The sequence below is a fragment of the Gopherus evgoodei genome, chromosome 1 (assembly GCF_007399415.2).
Source record: "Gopherus evgoodei ecotype Sinaloan lineage chromosome 1, rGopEvg1_v1.p, whole genome shotgun sequence".
In the NCBI taxonomy this organism is placed as follows: domain Eukaryota; kingdom Metazoa; phylum Chordata; order Testudines; family Testudinidae; genus Gopherus; species Gopherus evgoodei.
The window spans coordinates 94,954,252-94,977,000 of NC_044322.1; the positions used below are offsets into that span (position 1 = coordinate 94,954,252).

The window sequence follows — 22,749 nt, forward strand, 5'->3', positions numbered from 1 at the left end:
TATTTACCTGGCAAGATTTACACGGGCTTTCTGACCGCCACTCAGTGTAGCGCCACGATCTCCTATCACAGTTAGGTCACCATCTTCTAACAAATCCATGTCCTGTGGATATGGAGAACATATTGTGGTAAAAATTCTTTCTAAAAGGAATATCTCCTACATCTGAATCAAAATTACCTTCCCAAAGTATTTAGTAGTTATTTAATTATTTTACCAAGATACTGAAGCTATTTTCTTTCATCAGTGTATTAAAAAAGTAGGTATCAGGTATACAAGATAAGGTATTTGAACAATATAACATAACATGACTGACCTCCAAGCAAGAAGCAGAAGGGGTAAGTGGGACAGAAAAAAAATTGGGCCATAAGTTGCCTAGTTCTATTGTTGGAGGGTGTATGGTTACTTTCAATGCCATACAGATAGCTTGCGGAGGATCTATGGCCCCATACACCTACTTGCTGGGCTCAGACTACCCCTTAAGTACACTAATCAGTATAAAATTTAATAAGCAATTAGTCTATATTATAGACTACTGATTTTAATATTTCGAAATAAAAATTTTTTGAACCACAAAATCATTAAAACTGAAAGGTATCTACTACCCATATGAAGTAATTATTTTCCATCAACACGTCTCCTAAGAATTACACTAGTTTAATTATTCTGATGGCATATACCAAGAGTATAGTACATCATATAGCAGAGGTGGGCAAACTATGGCCCGCGGAACCCTCCTGTCCGGCCCCTGAGCTCCTGGCCCAGGAGGCTAGCCAGCCCTCAGCCCCATCCCTGCTGTTCCCCCTCCCCTGCAGCCTCAGCTCACTGCGTCACAGGTACAATGCTCTGAGCAGTGGGGTGCAAGCTCTTGCCGTGCAGCGCAGCTGCAGAGCCCAGGCCTGACCCAGTGCTCGGTGCTGCGCGGTGACATGGCTGGCTCCAGCTTGGCGGCACATCTGCCTGACGCGCTGCTCTGGGGGACGCAGCTGCAGCACTGCCAGCCACCGGTGCTCCAGGCAGCGCAGTAAGGGGACAGGGAGCGGGGTGGGGGGAGGTTGGATAGAGGGCAGGGGAGTTCGGGGTGGCGGCCAGGGGGGCAGGGGTGTGGATAGGGGTCAGGGCGATCAGAGAACAGGAAACGGGGGTTGAATGGGGGCAGGGGTCCCGGGGGGGGGGATCAGGAATGAGAGGAGGAATTGAATGGGGTGGTGGGGGACAGTCAGGAGAGGCGGGTCCAGGGGCAGTCAGGGAGAAGGGGTGCTTGGATGGGGCAGGGGGTCAGTAATGAGAGGAGGGGTTGGATGGAGTGGCAGGGGGCAGTCAGGGGCGGGGATTCCGGGGGCTGTCAGTGGCTAGGGAACGGGGGGGTTGGATGGGGCAGGAGTCCCGGGGGGGCCCATCAGGGGGTAAGAAGCAGGAGGGGGTCAGATAGGGGCCGGGGCCAGGCCACACCTGGCTGTTTGGGGAGGGACAGTCTCTGCTAACTGGCCTTCCATACAGTTTTGGAAACCCGACGCGGCCCTTAGGCCAAAAAGTTTGCCCGCCCCTGCCATGTAGCATTGCTTTTGATTTATAAAATTGTATAGATATATTCTACTTCATTTCCTTCCTGAATAAAGCAGAGGTCTTATGCTGGTTCATGTAACATGTTCAATAAGTTCATCACATTTTAACACTCCATAAGTCTGAGGAAAAACTCTAAAAAAGCAGATCTGCCAAAAGAAGAAAAAAGTCAGTTTTAAGCGTCAGGCACTTCAAAATGTTAATTTTTCAGAAATATGGTTTGTGCTTTGTATAAACTCACAAAACTTGAAGTTTAGACAACAGTGAACTATAACAGCAGGAGAGATTAAGGAAGTTCTATCTACAGTGTGTAAAAACAACCTTGCAAGAAAGATTTTCCATCACAGTAACAGTCTACTTTTCACCTGTATTACTGCTGATAGGAATATCATAACATGCTGCATATCCTGCAGCATAATAATACCCTTTAGATTCCAAGCAAAATGTCTATTTCTTGACAAATAGGCTTAACTCTCTTCTGTATCACACATCACAAATTCCTTCTATACATACATACAAAGACAGACAAGAGACACACACTCCTTTCAAAAACATTTTTCCACAAGGCTACAAGGACTCAGCAGGTTCTCCAGTCTATAGCGTTCAGGAGCTATGAATATTACTTTGCAATATGCACATTGCACATCTTAAAGGGAGTATAGCATTGTGTAACGGTTATTTGCAAAACAAAAGTCCCAAGTGGCATCAGTAATGAATGTTTGTGTTTCTACCTTGTTAGCTCATTTAAGCAGTTAGCTCCTCTAAGCAATTGTGTCTACCATACAAACGATTAACATGGCTAAAACTCATTATGAAACAAAATATTTGGAACCATTGTAGCTTTTTCTATCAAATTTGTCCTAGCTTCTCAGAAAATCAGTCTCCCTCTAGTGAATGTTTTATGAATTACAAGAATTTGCTCTTATACCTAGATCTCACAAAACTACTATGTACAGTGTTAAAATTATAGGATTCATCTATATCACAAGTACATTGGTAACTAATTCTATAGATTACACACCACAACAGATACTAGCTATTACAGCAATAACATTAAAGTGAAAAATAAAGTTGGCTGCTGCTAAAACAGAATCAACATTCAAAAGAAAACCACTTACTTTTTTAAGAGCACAAACTTTTAGAACTTTTTCATACTTTTCTCTCTCATATTCTCTACCAAATAGTATATTACTTCTCACGGTGCCAGGAAATACCCATGGCTGTTGAGAAACATAGGCTATTCTTCCTCTAACATCCATCAAACCTTTATCTTTAGGCAGTTCGCCGAGGACAGCACTTAAGAGAGATGACTGCAAGAGAGTTTATTGATTGGTTGGTAGTTTAAAAAAAAAGTTGTTAAACTCAGTTTTTGAACACTATAAAGAAAATGCAGAAAAGAAATTATACATGCCCCCACTACAGATTCAGAAACTAATTTTTCATTTTAATGTGTCAAAAAAAAACCTTTGGATACAATTTTCTAACGCACCTAAGTGACTTCAAAACTTCAGTCCCATTGAGAGTCAGAGACGTAAGCTCCAAAGTCACCTAATTCTCAATGGGACTGAAATTTGAAGTCACCTAGGTACTTATAATAATGTCATCCTTTAACTTAGTTAGTTATAGCATTTTAAAAATACTTTGCCATTGTTATTGTATTAAAAGCTTCATTTTGTAAATAATGGGACAAAACTTAAAAGAATTCTAAAACCAACACACTATGCATTGGGGGGGTGGAGGGGGCAAAGTCTTAATTTTGAACCTCGAACCATATTCTTCACAGTAAGTGGTATTTCCCTAACTGCTCTGTATTCCAGCATGCGCATCTAAATGTATTATACAACACAAGAAATTAATAAAACTTGAACACATATGTCCAATAGAACTGTAGGAAAACAATGCAAAACAAAGCAACACATTATGACTTACTTTCCCAGCTCCTACAGGGCCAATCACAGCCAATAATTCACCTGGTCTGACAGTAAAAGAAAGTTGCTGAAGGGTTGGGATTTCCAAACTCTATGAATGTATGAAGGGAAAAATAAGTTAATTTTTCTCAATACTGAAAAATATATCAAAAATGTCTTTTAAAAAGTAGAATAGTGTACATAAACTAGCAGATAAATCCACACACAATAAACATGAAACTGTTAAAATATTTATTTATTTCTAGTTCTGTTTATTTCTTCAGTTGATACAGAGCATTTGTCCACATGCTTTGCATCTCTCCTTCCAACCTTTAATTGTAACATTTCAATTTCTAGCAAAATGGAGATTCATTCCTTTTCTAAATTGTAAACTCCTTATGGCCATGATCCATCATTTTAATGATAATAATTAATCCCCACAAGGTGGCAGCAACAGTACATTTTTACAGGTTGATTTCTCAATCCGGCGTAAACAGTCTAGGATCTCTGCTGGTGTTTACTTCAACAGAGCAATGCCAGTTAACACCAGCTGGGGACCTGGAACATATATGTTTATTTATTTAAGAAGTGATTCAGTAGAAATACATTATAACAGCTATAATGACCCATTTGTCAGTGTTTACCAGTCAGGTACTGACCATATAAAACTCTAGCGCACATGGTCAACCTCACCCCACCACAATATATATATATATTCTTCGTATAATTTAGGTCTAAACCTTTAAAACATCTCTGATGGCAGGAGACATTCCATGTCTCACAGAAAAGTTTTAACCTGGGTAAAAGCTAAAATATTTCCATCACAGTGTATATATATAGAAAGTGGCATAAGAGCTTATGGTACTGGTGAAATTCCAGAGAAATCTGCACACTTTTAAATTACCTACACATTGTATTTAGGGTGTATATGCAATCATTTCCTATATATAATATATTGTGACAGACCCAGACCAGCTGGGTGCAGAAGTCTGGTAGAAGGCAAATTTAACACCAATGGATGAATAGTTTTCTGTTCCCTGAGTGACCAGATCAGGGGCTGCCCTAGAACAATCAGAAACCTGCTAGAACCAGTTAAGACAGGCAAGCTAATTAAGACACCTGGTGCCAATTAAGAACTTACTAGAATCAATTATGGCAGGCAAGCTAATCCGGACACCTGGTTTAAAAAGGACCTCCCATCAGTTAATGGGGGGCACACAAGGAGTGAGAAGGGATGCTGCTGGAGGACTGAGTACAAGCGTTATCAGGCTTCAGGAAGAAGGTCCTGCGGTGAGAATAAAGAAGGTGCTGGGGGGGAGGCCATGGGGAAGTAGCCCAGGGAGTTGTAGCTGTCATGCACCTGATACAGGAGACACTGTAGACAGCTGCTAACCACAGGGCCCTGGGCTGGAACCTGGTGTAGAGGGTGGGCTTGGGTTCCCCGCCAACCCTTACCTGACACAGAAGGAGTTGACCTGGCCTATGAGACACATCAGAGGGGAAGGTTTAAATTGGAAAGGGATCTGCCCTGTCCCTGACCCACTAGGGGGGGACAGAGACTGTGGGGATTGTTCTCCCTTTCCCCCATGCTGGCCAGCGATGAGGTTGGCTGAGTGAATGGCAGGTTTGAGCCTCTAGCAAAAGCTGCTAAACTGAGGGCTGCCGTGAACCTCTGAGGCGAGCAAATCTCCAGAAAGCGCAGGACCTATCAAGGCAGAGGAGGAACTTTGTCACAATATATAAGGGAAAAGGCTTGGATATGAGTATCTCCTGGGCAAGATAATTCTGAACTGAATTGACAATCCAAGTAATTACATAGCTTATTTATATTTTTCAATTCTAACTTTAGAGTTTTTCGGTCGAACTGCCATAGACAGTTTCATAATTTAACTGGCATATGAATTTAATGGGAACACTAATAAGGATTCATAGTTCCATGCTGGTACCAAAGTAACCTGCTCCAAATAATACAGAACTAGGATAAAGTATGCATTTGGAACAGGAGTGTTATAAAACCTTGCATTAATTGATTATGCTTGTCTTTGGATAAATTTTAACATTCCATGTTGAGTTGTTCTTTTAAAAGACTGTAAACACTACAAACAAACAAACTTTATTTTGCTTTCTCTGATTTCTTATTTGCTTTATGTCGACTAACAAAATTTATAAAGCCACAATAATTCCCCAGCTGTACTTCAGCTAAGAAACAGAAGATCCAAAGAACCATGAGAAACTCAGTAAGGTAACTGGTTAAATAAAATTACTTAACCAACATGTTTTAAATTCATCAATACACAGATTCCACATCCAGAAGGAACCATTGTGATAATCTAATCTTACCTCCTGTATAACACAGGCCATAGAATTTCCCCAAATTAATTCCTAGAATATATCTTTTAGAAAAACATCCCATCTTGTTTTTAAAACTCTCAGTGATGGAGAATCCAGCACGACCCTGGTTAAGTTGTTCCACTGGTTAATTACCCACACTCCTAAACATTTACCTTATTTCAAGCCTGAATTTGTCTGCCTTAAACTTCCAGTGATCAGATTGCTTTATACCATTCTTTGCTAGATCAAAGAGCCTATTATCAAATATCTGTTCCTCATGTAAACAGATGCAAACTGCTCAATCACTATAAAACAGGTTTTTAAATCCCTTCATCATTCTCGTGGCTCTGAACCTTTTCCAATTTATCATATCTTTCTTTAATTGTGGACACCAGAACTGGATACAGTATTCCAGAAGCAGTCACACCAGTGCCAAATACAGAGGTAAAATAAACTCTCTACTCCAAACCCAGTTTCCCTTGTTTATGATCCAAGCATTGCATTAGCTCTTTCGGCCACAGCATGCCACTTGAAGCTCATGTTCAGCCGACAGTCTCCTGTGACTTCCAAATCTTCTGCAGAGTCGCTCCTTCCAGGATAGAATCCCCCAGTTTATAAGCAGGGCCTACATTCTTTGTACACATATTGTTTGCTTGACTATAGCTTACCAAGAGATCCAGACCTCTCTGTATCAGTGACCTGTCCTCTTGCTTATTTACCAGTAACTCCCCCAATTTTTGTGTCATCTGCAAACTTTATCAGTGATGATTTTATGTTTCCTTCCAGATCATTAATAAAAATATTAATTAGCATAGGCCAAGAACTGATCGCTGTGGGATGCCACCTGAAGCACACCCATTCAGTGATGAGTCCCTTTTTACAAATATATTTTGAGACCTATCAGATAGCCAGCCAAAGCATATTACATTAATATTACAACCTTTATCAAACCTGATATATTGATGAAATTACAAGTGTTTTATAACTTAGCTTTCTCCATGATCTTTTCAGCAAAACTCCCCTAATAAGCTATTTTGTCACATTACTAAAAACTTAAGACAACTTGGTTCCAGATGAGTATTCTCACCTCCTTATTCCAATTAAAAATTAAAATAAAAAATGTAATTTGAGATTAATTTTAGCCAGCACATTAAGACTAATTCCAGTCATCCTATTGGTTGGGCTTGAATGCTGTGCAACTTGCCTGAAAATGTGACTAAATTGTTTTACAAGAATATTTTGTAATCTTTTCCTGTGAATTATCAATGGTGGCACAAGTGCTGGTGAAAAAATCATCATTTGGGGAATACATTCCCCTTTTGTATAAGAATATGGCTGCCACACAAAAAAACTCACATGCATTATGAATCTCACAACAGGTAATAAACAGTATAATTTGTGTACTTAATACCCTAACTGTGATACAGGGATGAGCAGGAGGCAGAGGAAATTGGAAAAGATCATGGTCCTGGTTGTTCGGAATAGTACCAGCTTGTAAAACACGGATCAAACTTGACAAATAATAATGTGTTGAGACCTATAAGCCCTCTTTGATGCTTGGCACAGCCAAACTGTATTTTAACTTCTAGAAAATGCCCACACACACACACACACACACGGCTAAATCCCCCTTATTACTAATCCCCCCCACCAGGAGGGCAGTGCTTAAGAATGCATAACAATTGATATTTTGACCTTCCCTAAGAGCAGCAAAGAGTCCTGTGGCACCTTATAGACTAACAAACGTATTGGAGCATGAGCTTTCGTGGGTGAATACCCACTTCGTCGGATGCATGTCTCCGACGAAGTGGGTATTCACCCACGAAAGTTCATGCTCCAATAGGTTTGTTAGTTAGTCCATAAGGTGCCACAGGACTCTTTGCTGCTCTTACAGATCCAGACTAACACAGCTACTCCTCTGATACCTGATCTTTCCTAGATTTCACACACAAATGCACACAATACTTACAATATTTGTACTCGTGTACAAATGTTATTCGTGTCATTAAATAATCAACATTTCAACAGATGGTTTGCTGAAATACTCTACTTACTGAAAAAAATTATTTGAAAACATGTTTCCACTAACAAAAACAGTATGTATTACTTATTAAGTGCCAACAGTGTGATTGGCACTGTACAGGACACAAATTAAAAAGACACACATGAAAGCTATTTCCTATCACTAGGTGGTTAATTTAACTGGCTTAAAAAAAAATAATCTTTTCTTGTTTGTACATTGTCCAAAACTGGTGATTTATCGTTGTACAATATGGGAAAAGTTACAGCAAAAAATGCAGAAGTTAATTTTAGTTCTAATAAAAGGGGAAGTTCAAGCCATACATTCTTTTTAATAAATATCATTTATTAGAGAAAATGTAAAATTATTATTATTAATAGTTGAAAGGCTATAAAGATAGCCAATCACACACAAAAAAAGAGCTACATGCATATACATTCACGGAAAAGTCTTGCTCAGCAGTCATCTGACCAGGGTGAAAGAGCCCATGACTATGTAAAACCCTAGAGGTCACTTTTTTTCCTCCCCCAGAAATTATGTGACAAATCAGAAGTCAGTGACAAAACTTACAGACTTACATACAACACACAGTAAACCAAATAGAGAAGGGGTTGTTTTAACATATTTTGAACTTGGCCCTAGTGTGTGACACAGATAACACTGACTAGAACAATGCAGAGTTCAGGCAAACGTTAGTATATAAGATGTGCCCCATAGCATTCTGGCAATGCACCTCAGTCTTGATCCCCTGTCAGAATCCTGGACCTCTCTCAAGACAAACTAGGAAAAGACATATGGGAATATTATTTCATTACCCTGGGTCCAATCCAAAGCCCACAGAATTAAGTGGAAGGCTCTGTACGTGAGGGGGTGGTAATTCTTTTGATATCAGAGGGCTTTGGATCAGGCCCATTATAAGAAATGTGAAGACTTTTAATCAAAAAACAACAAAGAAAAGCTGAAAATGTCAGTACGAGCGCAGAAGGAGATGGCAGAGACAGCATCATGCTACACTGTAATCTGTCATCAAATCACAAATGGCCAGTATAGACAAGAAAATATAAAACAAAATGCTAAATCACACTGTGAAGCTATGTTCAAGCAAAATTTGACACAGATTTGAAAGTTCCATCTATTTCTTTAAAGCTCATTAGTAACAAAAGCTTGTATACCCGCTCACATCAAAAATATTGTTAAAATGATTTAACTGAATAAAGACATCAACTAGGGACTAACATTGAACTGCACAACTGAAATAAATTACTATATATAAAAATAAAGTAACTTCTTTGCGGAAGGGGGTTAAGTCAGACTGGGAGAGGCATGCGGCATGTCTTATGGATAACATTAAATTTATATACAATATAATTTTTAGAACTTCAAGATTCCTTATACCTACAGATAGAAGTCACTGTGCACTGCCGGATGCAATCCATAAGAGAAACTATGAGAGTTTCAAAATGCACAATAGATTGTTGTTTGACACAGCATTACTAGTTTTAAAAAGAAAAAGGTACCGTAGCATGTTTTTAAAAACCCAGACAGTCCATGTAATAGATTTATCACCTATGTAATACCTTTTTTAAAACACCACTTTTGAGTTTATGAAGCTTTTTAGTCCTTTTTACATAAAAAGTAATCCATAAATGAACTCTAGGGCTGCCACTGTAATTAAAAGAACAAAATGCTTCAGGTTCGCCATGGTGAGCTCCTGCTCTCAACCCCAATATGCATGGCAGTGCATCATGCTGTTTCTAGACCAATGACTGATCTTCAGTCAGTTGTTCTGAATCAGATAAAAGACTAAAACCTGATAATGTACTATAAAAAGGTCACCAGAAAGGAGCATTATACTCCATTTTACGTTTTATGTCCTTGACTAGCAACAAATCAGAGTTAGGTTCAGAGTATCTGAGTGACAGCAGAGTGCTGCTCAGCCAAGCTGAGAGAAATTGTCACATAAGAACAGTAGCTTTTTATATAACTGGTTTTAACATTTAGAGAGAGCTCTATTTTATAATTAATCTAATTTGATAGGGTTTCCATAGCTATTCCTTAGTTTTGACTTCACCCGCTAAATGGTTTCCCACATATGTAAGAAGTTATATACGAAGTTTGTGTATGTAATGTATTGTGCAATATACCCACTACCTTATTTAGGCTCAAAATACTTGCAGCACCAAATTCAATATAGTTTTAAAAAAACCTGTATCCATGGGGTTTTGCAGAGGGAGCTTTACCTTATCCCAATAACAAGTCAAGTCTTGAACATGAAGTACGACATTTTCATTGCTATTCTCCAACTGCGGATTGAACTGTGAAATCTCATCAAGTATTAGAAAGTTCTGTAGTAAAAGAAAAAACAGGGATTGCTTAACAGGATCTAGAAAAATGAATTAAAAATAAAAGTGTTTCTGGGTATACCATACAAAAATGCAAATAATCTGTGACAAAACTACTCTGACCTAGGAATTATGTTTCCAAAGTAACGGACAAAGACTTCAAAAACGGTATCCCATAATTAACCAACCATATCCGTGCATTTACCTATTGTTCCAACAGCAATACTAGCCAGAAGTGTACATTTCATGGAATAAAAATACTTCCAGTGAGGTTTCAGGATTTTTTTTGTTAAGAACTCTTACGAGGAAGTTGGTACCATAATCTGAACTTCAAAGTCAGCTGAATTTTTGCTTTGAAATTTTGACAATATAATATGTAAGGATCTCCCCACTTTCTCTGCCCCATCTAGCACCTTTCCCGACCTGTCAATAGTTTTGACTCTATCTTTACTCATCGCATAATTTGGCATGTTTCCACACCCCTTTCTGGGATATTGCACTAATGAGCACCCATTTTACACATCATCCCCCCTTTTGCCACAAGCCCAGGCTTTCAAATTCAGTGGTTCTCAACTTTTTTGGGCTTAAGACCCATTTATAAATGTTTATGGCCTGTCGCGACCCAGTAAATAGTCTGGGAGTGGAGGCCCTGGGGTGCTTTTGGTCATGTCCTGTCCCTGAGGGGGGTGGTTGGGGTCTGCCCAGCACTCACCCCACAGTGGTGGCTTCTGCAGCTCCTGTGCTGTGGAGCTGTCTGGGCTTGGCTCTCTCCGGGGTCGCAGTGCTGCTCAGGTTTGCCTCCCTCCCCCGCTGACTGAACCAAATTTGTGAGAGTGAAGTTGTGGAATTGCAATACGACTCACTCAAATTTGGCCTACCTGCACTCCCGTCATCACGATAGCTAGGCCAAACCTGAGTGGTGCTGGGACCCAGAGGTTGCAGTGCCTGGACCACGGAAGCAAGCCCAGCCAGCCCCATGGGACAGGAGCCACTGGAGCTCTTTTGAAACATTCTGGAGACCCAGTTTTGTGTCCCCACCTACAGAGTGAGAAACCCTGTTCTAACTGAATGTATGCTTAGAGTGATCTATCGATAAAATAATACAGAAGTGGGCTTGAATGTATACTTAACTGTTTTGGGAAGCAGGGCAGGGGACGGTACTTATGAGTGGTGTTCTGTGTTTGCATGTTGTATGTTTTGCTAAAAAAAAAATTTAAAAATATTTATCCGTCCTTCAAAATTTTCACTAAAATGAAGAGCCCTCCAATACAGCTAAAGACAATAGATGCTAATTTACAACAAATATTAAAGGTTGTGAAGACCGACCTTAATTTGAGTAAATGGAATAAGAGAAATTAGAGTGCAGGTTAGGCATGTATTCCCATTATGATGTATCACTCTTTTTAAAAAGACAAATGCTAAAGGAATTGTGTGAAAGAGAGGAAATTTTATTTGTGTTCCAGAATTAAAAAACAAATAAGGCTAATTGCTAAATTTACACAGGTTTTGTAAAGAGTTTGAAAGAAGTCTTTCTGCATACTCATTTTGATATTTTTGTTTTGTTGGGTTTTTTTGTTTTATCCCCTTTAGTTTATATATTAATATGATACAGTGAATAATCCCATAAAAAGATGTGGGGTTAGAAAAACCTTCAGACTAGATCAGGAAAATGCAATGCACCTTGATATTCTTTGATGTGTGTAGGCTTGGCTTGACATGAGTGAGGCCTCATTTCTTAGGAGACAGGATTAAGGAGGAAAACAGATCAGCAGGCTGGAAACAGAATGTCTATACTAGCTAAAGTAACTAGAAACATCTGGGGAATCATTTACCATGGGCAAGATAAGCCTGGAACGTAGGATGATATAAATAGTAAATTGAGCATGGACAAAATGTGCTGTGCAGGGATTGGCTCCTACAAAGTGACCAAGCCAATCCCAGAACATGTGATTCAATGTGTAAATTATATATAAAATAAAGGAAGAGGTTTACTGTGTAATGCCCTATACACATCTCCTATGCTTGTGTTTGTTCAACTCTGTGTAGCTTTTCTGTATGCCAGATACAGGAACCTGAGTGATGAACTGGAGTCAGACTGGATTCTTGGGGAACTGAGTGGAAGATGTCTCAGGGGAACCCCAACAATGAGATTCCGCAAAAAGCCCACTCGTTAAAGAATACCTTCTGATAGGCTAGGCCAATGAGGTAGGATTTGTTGTAAGCTCCCAGAACAGAGGTTTCTGCAACATGCCTTGTACGAGGCAAAAGGGCAAGTTTTTCACTTCTCTCTGCCTTTTTTCCTCTGTACTTTTAAAAAACTTTCTTGGTCACCTCTGAAAAGAGGCTGTAGAACAACTGTACCCCACACAATGTAACTAACTCTACAGTTATATTTTGTCTCTTTGTCACTAATACTTCGCAACCTTTGTGCAATTTTATTTTTTTAGAAATGTACTAATTGCATATAAAGATATTTTTCTCTAAAAATGCATGTTAGCATGTAACTATGTATTAACACTGTATTCTGTCAATCTTAAAATTTTTGTAAAATATTTACTTTATTTAGAAATGTATTGTGTTAAAATAATTTCTCTAAAAATTGTGTGTGTATATATGTATTAACACTGTGGCCATGTTCAACCTGTTGCCTCAGTCCCACTGAGGAAAAATAAGAGATGGCAGCAATTTTGAAAAAGCAGGTTGTGGAATCCTGTGCAATAGAACAGTCTCCCCTCTGCTGAGGAAGAAACTTCCAGTTACGAAGAATATTGGCAAAAAAAGACCCTTAATCCTAAACATTTTCTTCAAGTTTTGCCAATGAACAAATTTTCAATGAATTATCACTGTATGGGAAGTTTGAAGTCTTTGTTATTCCATTACGAAGAACATTTGGGATAAAAAAAAGTCAGACAGAATGCTAAAATTTCCTTAAAGGACCCAATATTTAATTAAATTTTAACACAAACTAATTAATAGCTTTCTAAATTCTCAAAAAAATAATTCTGCACTTCACAAATTAAGTAATTTTGAAGAAGATTTGCTGGTACCAAGTCCCTGCTGCAGCTGATGCCTCCACAATAAAAGGAAAAATTTAGCCACAAAAATATAGTTGCAGCTTTAAGAAAAATAAGGTATTTGCACGTAGCAGTAAATATTTAAAGAAAATAACATTGTGTAACTCCTTATCATATCTCCAGAGAAAAATAATATATAAGTATTTGACACAGTGCGATATACTACAATATTACTCAAAGCAAATTCAAGAGACCCAGCTGTGGAATTTTAAAGCAAGTACTTCTCTAGTATGAATTCTCTCCTGAAATATAACAGAAAGGAAGTTGTAACATCTCCTCCCAACCCCCAGAAACATAGGTCTATTGTACTTCAGAGTACTGTAGTATAATTCAGATATTTTCCAGAGTACTGCACACAAATAGAGTATTCTATTTTGGAACAAGGTTATTCCACAGGAATCCAAAATGCTACAAATTACAACAGAAATTCAAACTGTTGGAGACACTAAAATATTGATGGAACTGTATATATAGCTATCAAACATTAAATCCAAAAACTTCTCAGTTTCTCAGTGTACCTTGATTCGTCGTATGCTGATCAGTGCCTCAGATGCTCTCTCAACAGCCGCAGGGAAGAAGAGAGTGATAGTCAGTCTCACTGCACCATACAGTGACATTGCCACAAACACCCGGCTTGCAGAAATAACATTGCCAAGTAGTACATATGTCATGAAAGTCATAAAAACTGTTATTTTGCTTGCAACAAAGAACGATGCCAAGTTCAATCCTCGAAGATAGGAGCTTTTAAGAACCATGGAAATCTCCTTCCTAAAAACACAACACAAAATAGTTTCAGCGCTATCACTAATATTAGACCATCCACACAGGCTTACTCTCACATCATGGACTTCTTTCAATAATAGGAAAACATCCAGTTTCAAAGTTTTGTTGTTAACTGCTGGGATGTTTTAATTGTTGTTAAAAATAATGTACTCAAGAATAATTGTTAGAACAGTATTGTATTTGGCAAATAGTAATAAAATAAAACAACAGAGGAGCTTCTAAATAGGGCTTAGAATAATATTTAAATGCAAGGTTCTTCACCAATAGCTATAGGAAAGGGAAGCTCTAAGTAAGACTACTTTTTATCCAAAGGAGGAAAAGCAAAATAAAGTGCTTTCCTTTATCTAATTTAATCAGAATACAAAGCGTCACACTTTGAGAAACTGTTATCTCTGTAAAGAACTTTAATACATTCTTTACTATTTTTTAATTTCTTACTTTGAGGGTTTTCTTTAAGACCATATATAGTCAGAGCATCCAGAAGCTATTTATTCTTAATATTCTCGGAATCCAGTATTGTTTGACCATGCAACCCCTATTACGGTCAATAGATATCACAGTTAAAAACTGATTCAACTCTGAAAAAAAATGTATGAGTTTAGCTGAGGAATGCTGGTCCAAATGAATTTGTGTAGCTAGTTGGTTGCCAATTCCTCTGGCTGAATCACAGGCCCCTCAATGTTCCCAGTTCTTATTCCAGATCCTTCACTGAATTTGGGCCTTATTCCTAAACTTCTGAATCTCTAGATCTAGTTCTTGACAGCCATGAGATCCACAGCTGTGACCTCTGTACCAGCTATTCTGCCAACCATTACACTACCAACCTGATGCTGGGTAGACCGATTCAGGTCATAGGAATACAAGGCTGTTCACCTAATTCATCTCCCCATAGTGATCTGAGGGTTGCTGGAGCATGTGTTTTCAGACTAAAATTTATTTTCAGTGTTCACTTATAAATTAGTCATTCAATCTGAAACACAGTTCATGATCTGAAGCAATGCTTTTCTCTGAATAATAGGGCTACAGTAGTAACTCTGGATCGTACTGGTGACACTTTAGCCGAATATGTGACAACTTCTCTCCTCTCTTTGTTCTAATTCCATCAACTTTTTGCTTGAATTTATCTAATGTAACTTCTATTAAACCTATTACTCATTTTGTTTTCAATCTTAGATCTTCTTCTAGTTCTCAAGTAAAGTAATGAAAAGTTAGATTATTTTCTTTGGAAATAGGATACCAGGGCTAGAATTTTACCTGTGCAGTATTATCCTATGTGAAGGCATACAATTAAATCAAAGGAGGCTGTAAGATGGAAACTATTATGAAATGAAGCATTAACAAAGACAAGATGCTATCATAAGGAATGCCCAGGATCCTTGAGAAGCCAGTAGGGAATACTCCCTACCTGGCTCTGTCCAGGCTGTGGTTTACTCTTCTGAAGGCCATGTTGGAAGAGAAGGTTCAAGGTCTGGAGAAACAAGTATCAAACCTGCATTGCATAGAGGAAATGAAGATTTCCTGGACAGACGTCAGGATACGCTTCTATGGGCACAATATTCTGAAGAATCAGAGCAGGCTGCGCAGCGGGGACAGAAGGACGGTGAAGAAAAATGGCAGCATGTGACCTCTAGAAGAAGAAATAGCATCCATGTACCAGCAATGCAGATACAGGTGAGCAACCGTTTCCATGTTCTCTCCACAGGTACTAATGTGGAGAGTGGACTAGATGATACATCTGAGGGAAGGGAGCAAAAGGAGACTCCACCGATTGGAAGGCATGAGATGCACTGTCCTAGGGATGAGGGTACCACGAACACCACTCCCAAGAGAAGGAGGTAGGGTGGTGGTCGGGGACTCCCTCCTCAGGGGCACTGAGCCATCTAACTGCCATCCCAACTGGAAAAACTGAGAAGCGTGCTGCTTGCCAGGAGCTAAGATTCACGATGTGACGGAGAGACTGACGAGACTCATCAAGCCCTCTGATGGCTACCCCTTCCTGCTCCTCCATGAGGGCACCAATGATACTGCCAAGAATGATCTTGAGAGGATCACTGCAGACTACGTGGCTCTGGGAAGAATGATAAAGGCGTTTGAGGCGCAAGTGGTGTTCTCGTCCATCCTCCCTGTGGAAGGAAAAGGCCTGGGTAGAGACAGTCGAATCATGGAAGTCAACCAATGGCTACACAGGTGGTGTCAGAGAGAAGGCTTTGAATTCTTTGACCATGGGATGGTGTTCCAAGAAGAAGCAGTGCTAGGCAGAGATGGGCTCCACCTAACGAAGAGAAGGAAGAGCATCTTCGCAAGCAGGCTGGCTAACCTAGTGAGGAGGGCTTTAAACTAGGTTCACCAGGGGAAGGAGACCAAAGCCTGAGGTATGTGGAGAAGTCGGATACCGGGAGAAAGCATGAGCAGGAGAGCACAAGAAGGGAAGACTCCTGACTCATACTGAGAAAGCAGGATGATCAGCAAGTTATCTTAAGTGCCTATACACAAATGCAAGAAGCGTGAAAGTCCTGGCACAGTCAAGGAATTATGATGTGATTGGAGTAACAGAGACTTGGTCGGATAACTCAGATGACTGGAGTACTGTCATGGATGGATATAAACTGTTCGGGAAGGACAGGCAGGGCAAAAAAGATGAGAGAGTTGCACTGTATGTAAGAGAGTAGTATGACTGCTCAGAGCTCCGATATGAAACTCCAGAAAAACCTGAGTCTCTAGATTAAGTTTAGAAGTGTGAACAACAAGGGTCATGTCATGGTGGGAATCCACTATAGACCACCAGACCGGGGGATGAGGTGGACAAGGCTTTCTTCCAGCAACTAACAGAAGTTACTAGATCACAGGCCCTGGTTCTCATGGGAGACTTTAATCACCCTGATATCTGCTAGAAGAGCAATACAGCAGTATACAGACAATCCAGGAAGTGTTGGGGACAATTTCCTCGTGCACGTGCTGGAGGAACCAAGTAGGGGCAGAGCTGCTGCTCCCAAACAGGGAAGAATTAATAGGGGAAGCAAAAGTGGATGGGAACCTGGGAGGCAGTGACCATGAGATGGTCAAGTTCAGGATCCTGATACAAGGAAGAAAGGAGAGCAGCAGAATACAGACCCTGGACTTCAGAAAAGCAGACTTTGACTCCCTCAGGGAACTGATGGACAGGATCCCCTGGGAGAATAATGTGAGGAGGAAAGGAGTCCAGAAGAGCTGGCTGTATTTTAAAGAATCCTTATTGAGTTGCAGGAACAAACCATCCCAATTTGTAGAAAGGAATAGTAAATATGGCTGGCAACCAGCTTGGCTTAACAGTGAAATCCTTGCTGATCTTAAACGTAGAAGAGAAGCTTACAAGAAGTGGAAGACTGGACAAATGACCAGAAAGGAGTATAAAGATATTGCTCAGGCATACAGGAGTGAAATCAGGAAAGACAAATGACACTTGGAGTTGCAGCTAGCAGGAAATGTTAAGAGTAACAAGAAGGGTTTCTTCAGGTATGTTAGCAACAAGAAGGTGGTCAAGGAAAGTGTGGGCACCTTACTGAATGAGGGAGGCAACCTAGTGACAGAGGATGTGGAAAAAGCTCATGTACTCAGTGCTTTTTTTGCTTCTGTCTTCACGAACAAGGTCAGTTCCCAGACTACTGCACTGGACAGCACAGCATGGGGAGGAGATGACCAGCCCTCTGTGGAGAAAAGTGGTTCAGGAATATTTAGAAAAGCTATACGAGCACAAGTCCATGGGGCTGGATGTGCTGCACCCGAAGGTGCTAAAGGAGCTGGCGGATGAGATTCAAGAGCCATTGGTCATTATCTTTGAAAACTTATGGTGATCAGGGGAGGTCCCAGATGACTGGAAAAAGGCTAACGTAGTGCCTATCTTTAAAAAAGGGATGGAGGAGGATCCGGGGAACTACAGGTGAGTCAGCCTCACCTCAGTCCCTGAAAAAATCATGAAGCAAGTCCTCAAGGAATCAATTCTGAAGCACTTAGAGGAGAGGAAAGTGATCAGGAACAGTCAGCATGGATTCACCAAGGGCAAGTCACACCTGCCTAACATAATTGCCTTCTATGACGAGATAACTGGCTCTGTGGATGAAGAGAAGGCAGTGGATGTGTTATTCCTTGACTTTGGCAAAGCTTTTGGTATGGTCTCCCACAGTATTCTTGCTGGCAAGTTAAAGAAGTATGGGCTGGATGAATGGACTATAAGGTGGATAGAAAGCTGGCTAGATCGTCGGGCTCAGTGGATAGTGATCAATGGCTCCATGTCTAGTTGGCAGCCGGTATGAAGCAGAGTGCCCCAAGGGTCTGTCCTGGGGCTGGTTTTGTTCAATGTTTTCATTAATGATCTGGAGGATGGTGTGGACTGCACCACCAGCAAGTTTGCAGATGACATTAAACTGGGAAGAATGTTAGATACGCTGGAGGGTAGGGATAGGATACAGAGGGACCTAGAAAAATTACAGGATTGGGCCAAAAGAAATCTGATGAGGTTCAACAAGTTGAAGGGAGGGATAGCTCAGTGATTTGAGCATTGGTCTGCTAAACCCAGAGTTGTGAATTCAATCCTTGAAGGGGCCATTTAGGGATCTGGGGCAAAAATCTGTCTGGAGATTGGTCCTGCTTTGAGCAGGGCTTTGGACTAGATGACCTCCTGAGGTCCCTTCCAACTCTGATATTCTAAGGACAAATGCAGAGTCCTGCACTTAGAATGGAAGAATCCCATGCACTGCTACAGACTAGGGACCACATGGCTAGGCAGCAGTTCTGCAGAAAAGGACCTAGGGGTTACCGTGGATGAGAGAGCCTTCTTGGCAACAAGGACACACAACGGCATTTTGGGCTATATAAGTAGGGGCACTGCCAGCAGATCGAGGGATGTGATCATTCCCCTCTATTCGACATTGGTGAGGCCTCATCTGGAGCACTGTGTCCAGTTTTGGGACCCACACTACAAGTAGTATGTGGGAAAAAATGGAAAGAGTCCAGCAGAGGGCAACAAAAATTATTAGGGGGCTGGAGCACATGACTTATAAGGAGAGGCTGAGGGAACTGAGATTATTTAGTCTGCAGAAGAGAAGAATGAGGGGGGATTTGATAGCTGCTTTCAACTACCTGAAAGGGGGTTCCAAAGAGGATGGATCTAGACTGTTCTCAGTGGTAGCAGATGACAGAACAAGGAGTAATGGTCTCAAGTTGCAGTGGGGGAGGTTTAAGTTGGATATTCGGAAAAGCTTTTTCACTAGGAGGATGCTGAAGCACTGGAATGGGTTATCTAGGAAGGTGGTGGAATCTCCTTCCTTAGAGGTTGTCAAGCCTGTCCTTAACAAAGCCCTGGCTGGAATGATTTAGTTGGGAATTGGTCCTGCTTTGAGCAGGGGGTTGAACTAGATGACCTCCTGAGGTCCTTTCCAACTCTGATAGTCTATGATTCTATTATTCTAACCCTAGCATCAAAGGAGGATTAAACCATTACAGATCCCTGCACCTAGAAAAGGGATGGAGGTTGAGAGTCCTGAAAGAAATGCAGGGAGAGAGATAGGAACTGCAGCAAGCAAGTAGTCTGCTTCTCCCACCACAAACAGCAACAGTCAGAGGCTCCTGAAGGAAAAGGCTTAATATCCAATAGAATTAGGGAAACAGTGGGGTCGCAGCCCAGAGATCCAGCCCCAGACTGGTTAAACTGCAGAGTTCCACCCATGAGAAAGGTGCAGCTACAGGCTTGCCACCTGATGGCTGCACTTCAGATGAACACAAAAGGAGTCTAAGTATAGCCTCTATGGGATTCTAGATTTATAGCTAAGGTGAGAAAGGAAATCCCATAATATTCCACAGAGAAAAGAATTAGGTTAAAGTCAGGAGAGCCAGTAAGTCGACTGCGAGGATGAAACTCTTTATAAATAGAAGACACCTGATATAAATAGGTTGTTAGGCAATAAACCAAATGTGGAAAGAAGAAAAATGGTGATTTTGTATTCATACTTACAAGAAACCAATTTTAATAAATATCAAAGAACTTCTTTTCTGCCCACAAGACAAACTCATACTGTCACCCCTTATGCAGAGGTGCAGGAAAAAAACAACGCTATATAAGGGTTCAAGGAAATTCCCGGATTTCAAATCCAAAAATAGGGCATCTACTAACATAAAAACTTACATGAATTTAGATCAAATACCATGGCATAAATTTAAGTGAAACACTGATTACCTTCTTATACTGCTAACTAGTTCTGAAAATGATTTTTCCCAGGCATACATCTTTATTATCCTCATACCAGTTATGACTTCATTCATTGTCCTAATCCTGACATCTGTCAAGGCTGCAGTTCTACTCCTGTAATTAAAAGAAAAGTTCTTAGATTCACAACAACAGTGACTATTCAATCTGTACTGTTACACTTATACAGTAAACTTTGATATGCAGTAAAAATTTGGGTTATGTGTTCTCATCTATGCAGTTTTCAGTGAAGAGCCTAGCATTTGTATACACTGGAAGTCTATATACAGAACACTGCATGTACCAGTATATACACACACTGTGATTATATGCCTTATTTCAAAAAAAAGTAAATGTATTTTTGCATGGTTAAGATTAACTGAAATATATTTTGGCCAGAGTAAGAATATTTGCCAATAAAAATAATAACCCGATAAAGAAAATACCTTCCATCAGTTGTAACATACAATATAATAGAGATTTTCCAAACATATATAAAAGACAAGATAAAAAAAGAGAAGGAAAATACTGGACATTCAAGAAGTAAATAATCTGAGTTGAAAATGCGAAAATATAAGCATTTCTCCAAAACAGTATGTTGAAGCTTTTTCTGCCCACACAAAGTGGGGAAAGAAGCTCTTCTGAAGAGCTCAATGAATGGGATTCATCTGATCTTGATTACTTCTGTGGTTAATTGTGCCTGAAGCACAACAAAACCCACGATATTGAGAATTAAAAGTAATTAGTTATAATTAGACCTGGTGAGAAAATTTTCATCAAGATTAAATTCTTTTGACAAATGAAGGGGGAAAAAATGTGAACTCTTGTTTTCTGACCAGCTTCAAATATAATATTCTGCATCCAGAGCTATTGGTACCTCACAAGCAGGTAGCATAAACTCAGTCAACAACTACAAAAACCACCAGTTTCTTCAAGAAGCAGTAGACAATATGAGAGGGAAAGCAGACCACCTCTAATACTACATGGAAGGAGAGTGGGTATCTATTATAATTCCTACCTTCTGAAAGCAGGAATTATAAGAAAGAAATTTTCTTGTAAATACACATAATATACTTCTAGACTTTAAGACTTAAAATCACCAGGGATATTTCAAAAAATAATATAAAAGATAGGTACAAAAGTGAATGGAAGTTATAACAGGAAACAATGAGAAACGGTCACTATTTGTTGATAACTCTATAAAATGACAGCAGGATTTGTTGTTTAGGTTGCATTAAGCATATCTACTCTAGCCCCATGTTTCCAGTTGCTTATAACCCGGGATCCAAGACGTCTATTTGCCATGGAAAAACATGGAATTTTTATTTTTACAGAGAATCTTTAGTTTTTACACTTTGCGGATAAAAACCTGTACAGTGGAACTCCATTTATCTGAGCCTCCATTATCCAGCTCTCCAGATTAACCAAACCAGGCCTGACAGCCCGAGACCCAGGCGACGGGGCTCCCACTGTCAGCCCCAGGCTTCAGCTGAAGTTGCAGCCCTGCCACTCAGGACTGAGCTCTCCGGATTATCCAAATTATTATCTGATCTGGCCCCAGTCCCAATTAGACTAGATAAAAAGGGTTCCACTGTATCAACAAAATATTGCGTTCAGCTGATGCCTAAATATATTGTGGCCAGGGAAACTGAAGTACAGTGTTTTATTTTAATTGTGGAAAAACACACTTACTTTTTTAATCAGAGATTTTGGTTTCATTTTTCTTGTTATCATGGAAAATTAGGATCTCTGCTTATAACTAAGGTCCTAGTTTATCGTGTCAAACAAGTTTAAAAAAAAACATAGCTTTTTAATGGTCAAAAGTCACAAATTTAAACTGGGGAAAAATTAACACTTTTTTTCATATGTATGAAATGGTTCCTTATTTTTAAAGTATTCTAAAACCATATTGAATTCATTCATGTAGAAAAGAAAACATAGTAAACATAGTAAACATAACATATTGATAAATTTTTATTTATAGTAGGGTATATTTTGACACATCATGTGCTAAATTTTTCCACTATTGCTACTACCAGCACAGCTCCACTAACAGCAGGAACTACTGGAGCACTAGTGTGGACAAGGCACTAGCACATCAGGGCTAGACAGCACATTCTATAGTGGTGCCCCGACCATTACTATTACTGTTAGAATTGGAGAGAAATTTCAGAGAAAATAGGCTTGTATATTCATAGCCAAAGAAACCATTCTGCAACGCATTTTTCTTTCATATAAAAGTTGTGTTTAGAGATAATAGGTGTCATAACCTATTCCCAGATTTGGACCTTAGCGTCCAAAATATGGGGGTTAGCATGAAAACCTCCAAGCTTAGTTACCAGCTTGGACCTGGTAAAGCTGCCACCACTCAAAAAATTAGAGTGTTTTGGGGCACTCTGGTCCCCCCAAAAACCTTCCCTGGGGACCCCAAGACCCAAATCCCTTGAGTCTCACAACAAAGGGGAATAAACCATTTCCCTTCCCCCCTCCAGGTGTTCCCTCCCTGGGTTCCTGG

At 39.9% G+C, this 22,749-nt stretch overlaps 1 protein-coding gene across 2 annotated transcripts in view; it reads right to left on the minus strand.

Annotated features, from left to right (window-relative positions):
* The window catches only part of ABCC4 (ATP binding cassette subfamily C member 4), a 221,236-nt gene that overhangs the window by 145,798 nt on the left and 52,689 nt on the right, over window positions 1-22,749 (minus strand). For both annotated transcript variants that reach the window (XM_030567487.1, XM_030567495.1), the window contains 6 exons: window positions 20,226-20,351; window positions 13,753-14,002; window positions 10,059-10,163; window positions 3,490-3,579; window positions 2,679-2,870; window positions 8-102 (listed from right to left, as the gene is read on the minus strand). In XM_030567487.1, coding sequence (XP_030423347.1) covers window positions 8-102; window positions 2,679-2,870; window positions 3,490-3,579; window positions 10,059-10,163; window positions 13,753-14,002; window positions 20,226-20,351 — 858 coding nt within the window. The remainder of the gene's footprint in view (window positions 1-7; window positions 103-2,678; window positions 2,871-3,489; window positions 3,580-10,058; window positions 10,164-13,752; window positions 14,003-20,225; window positions 20,352-22,749) is intronic.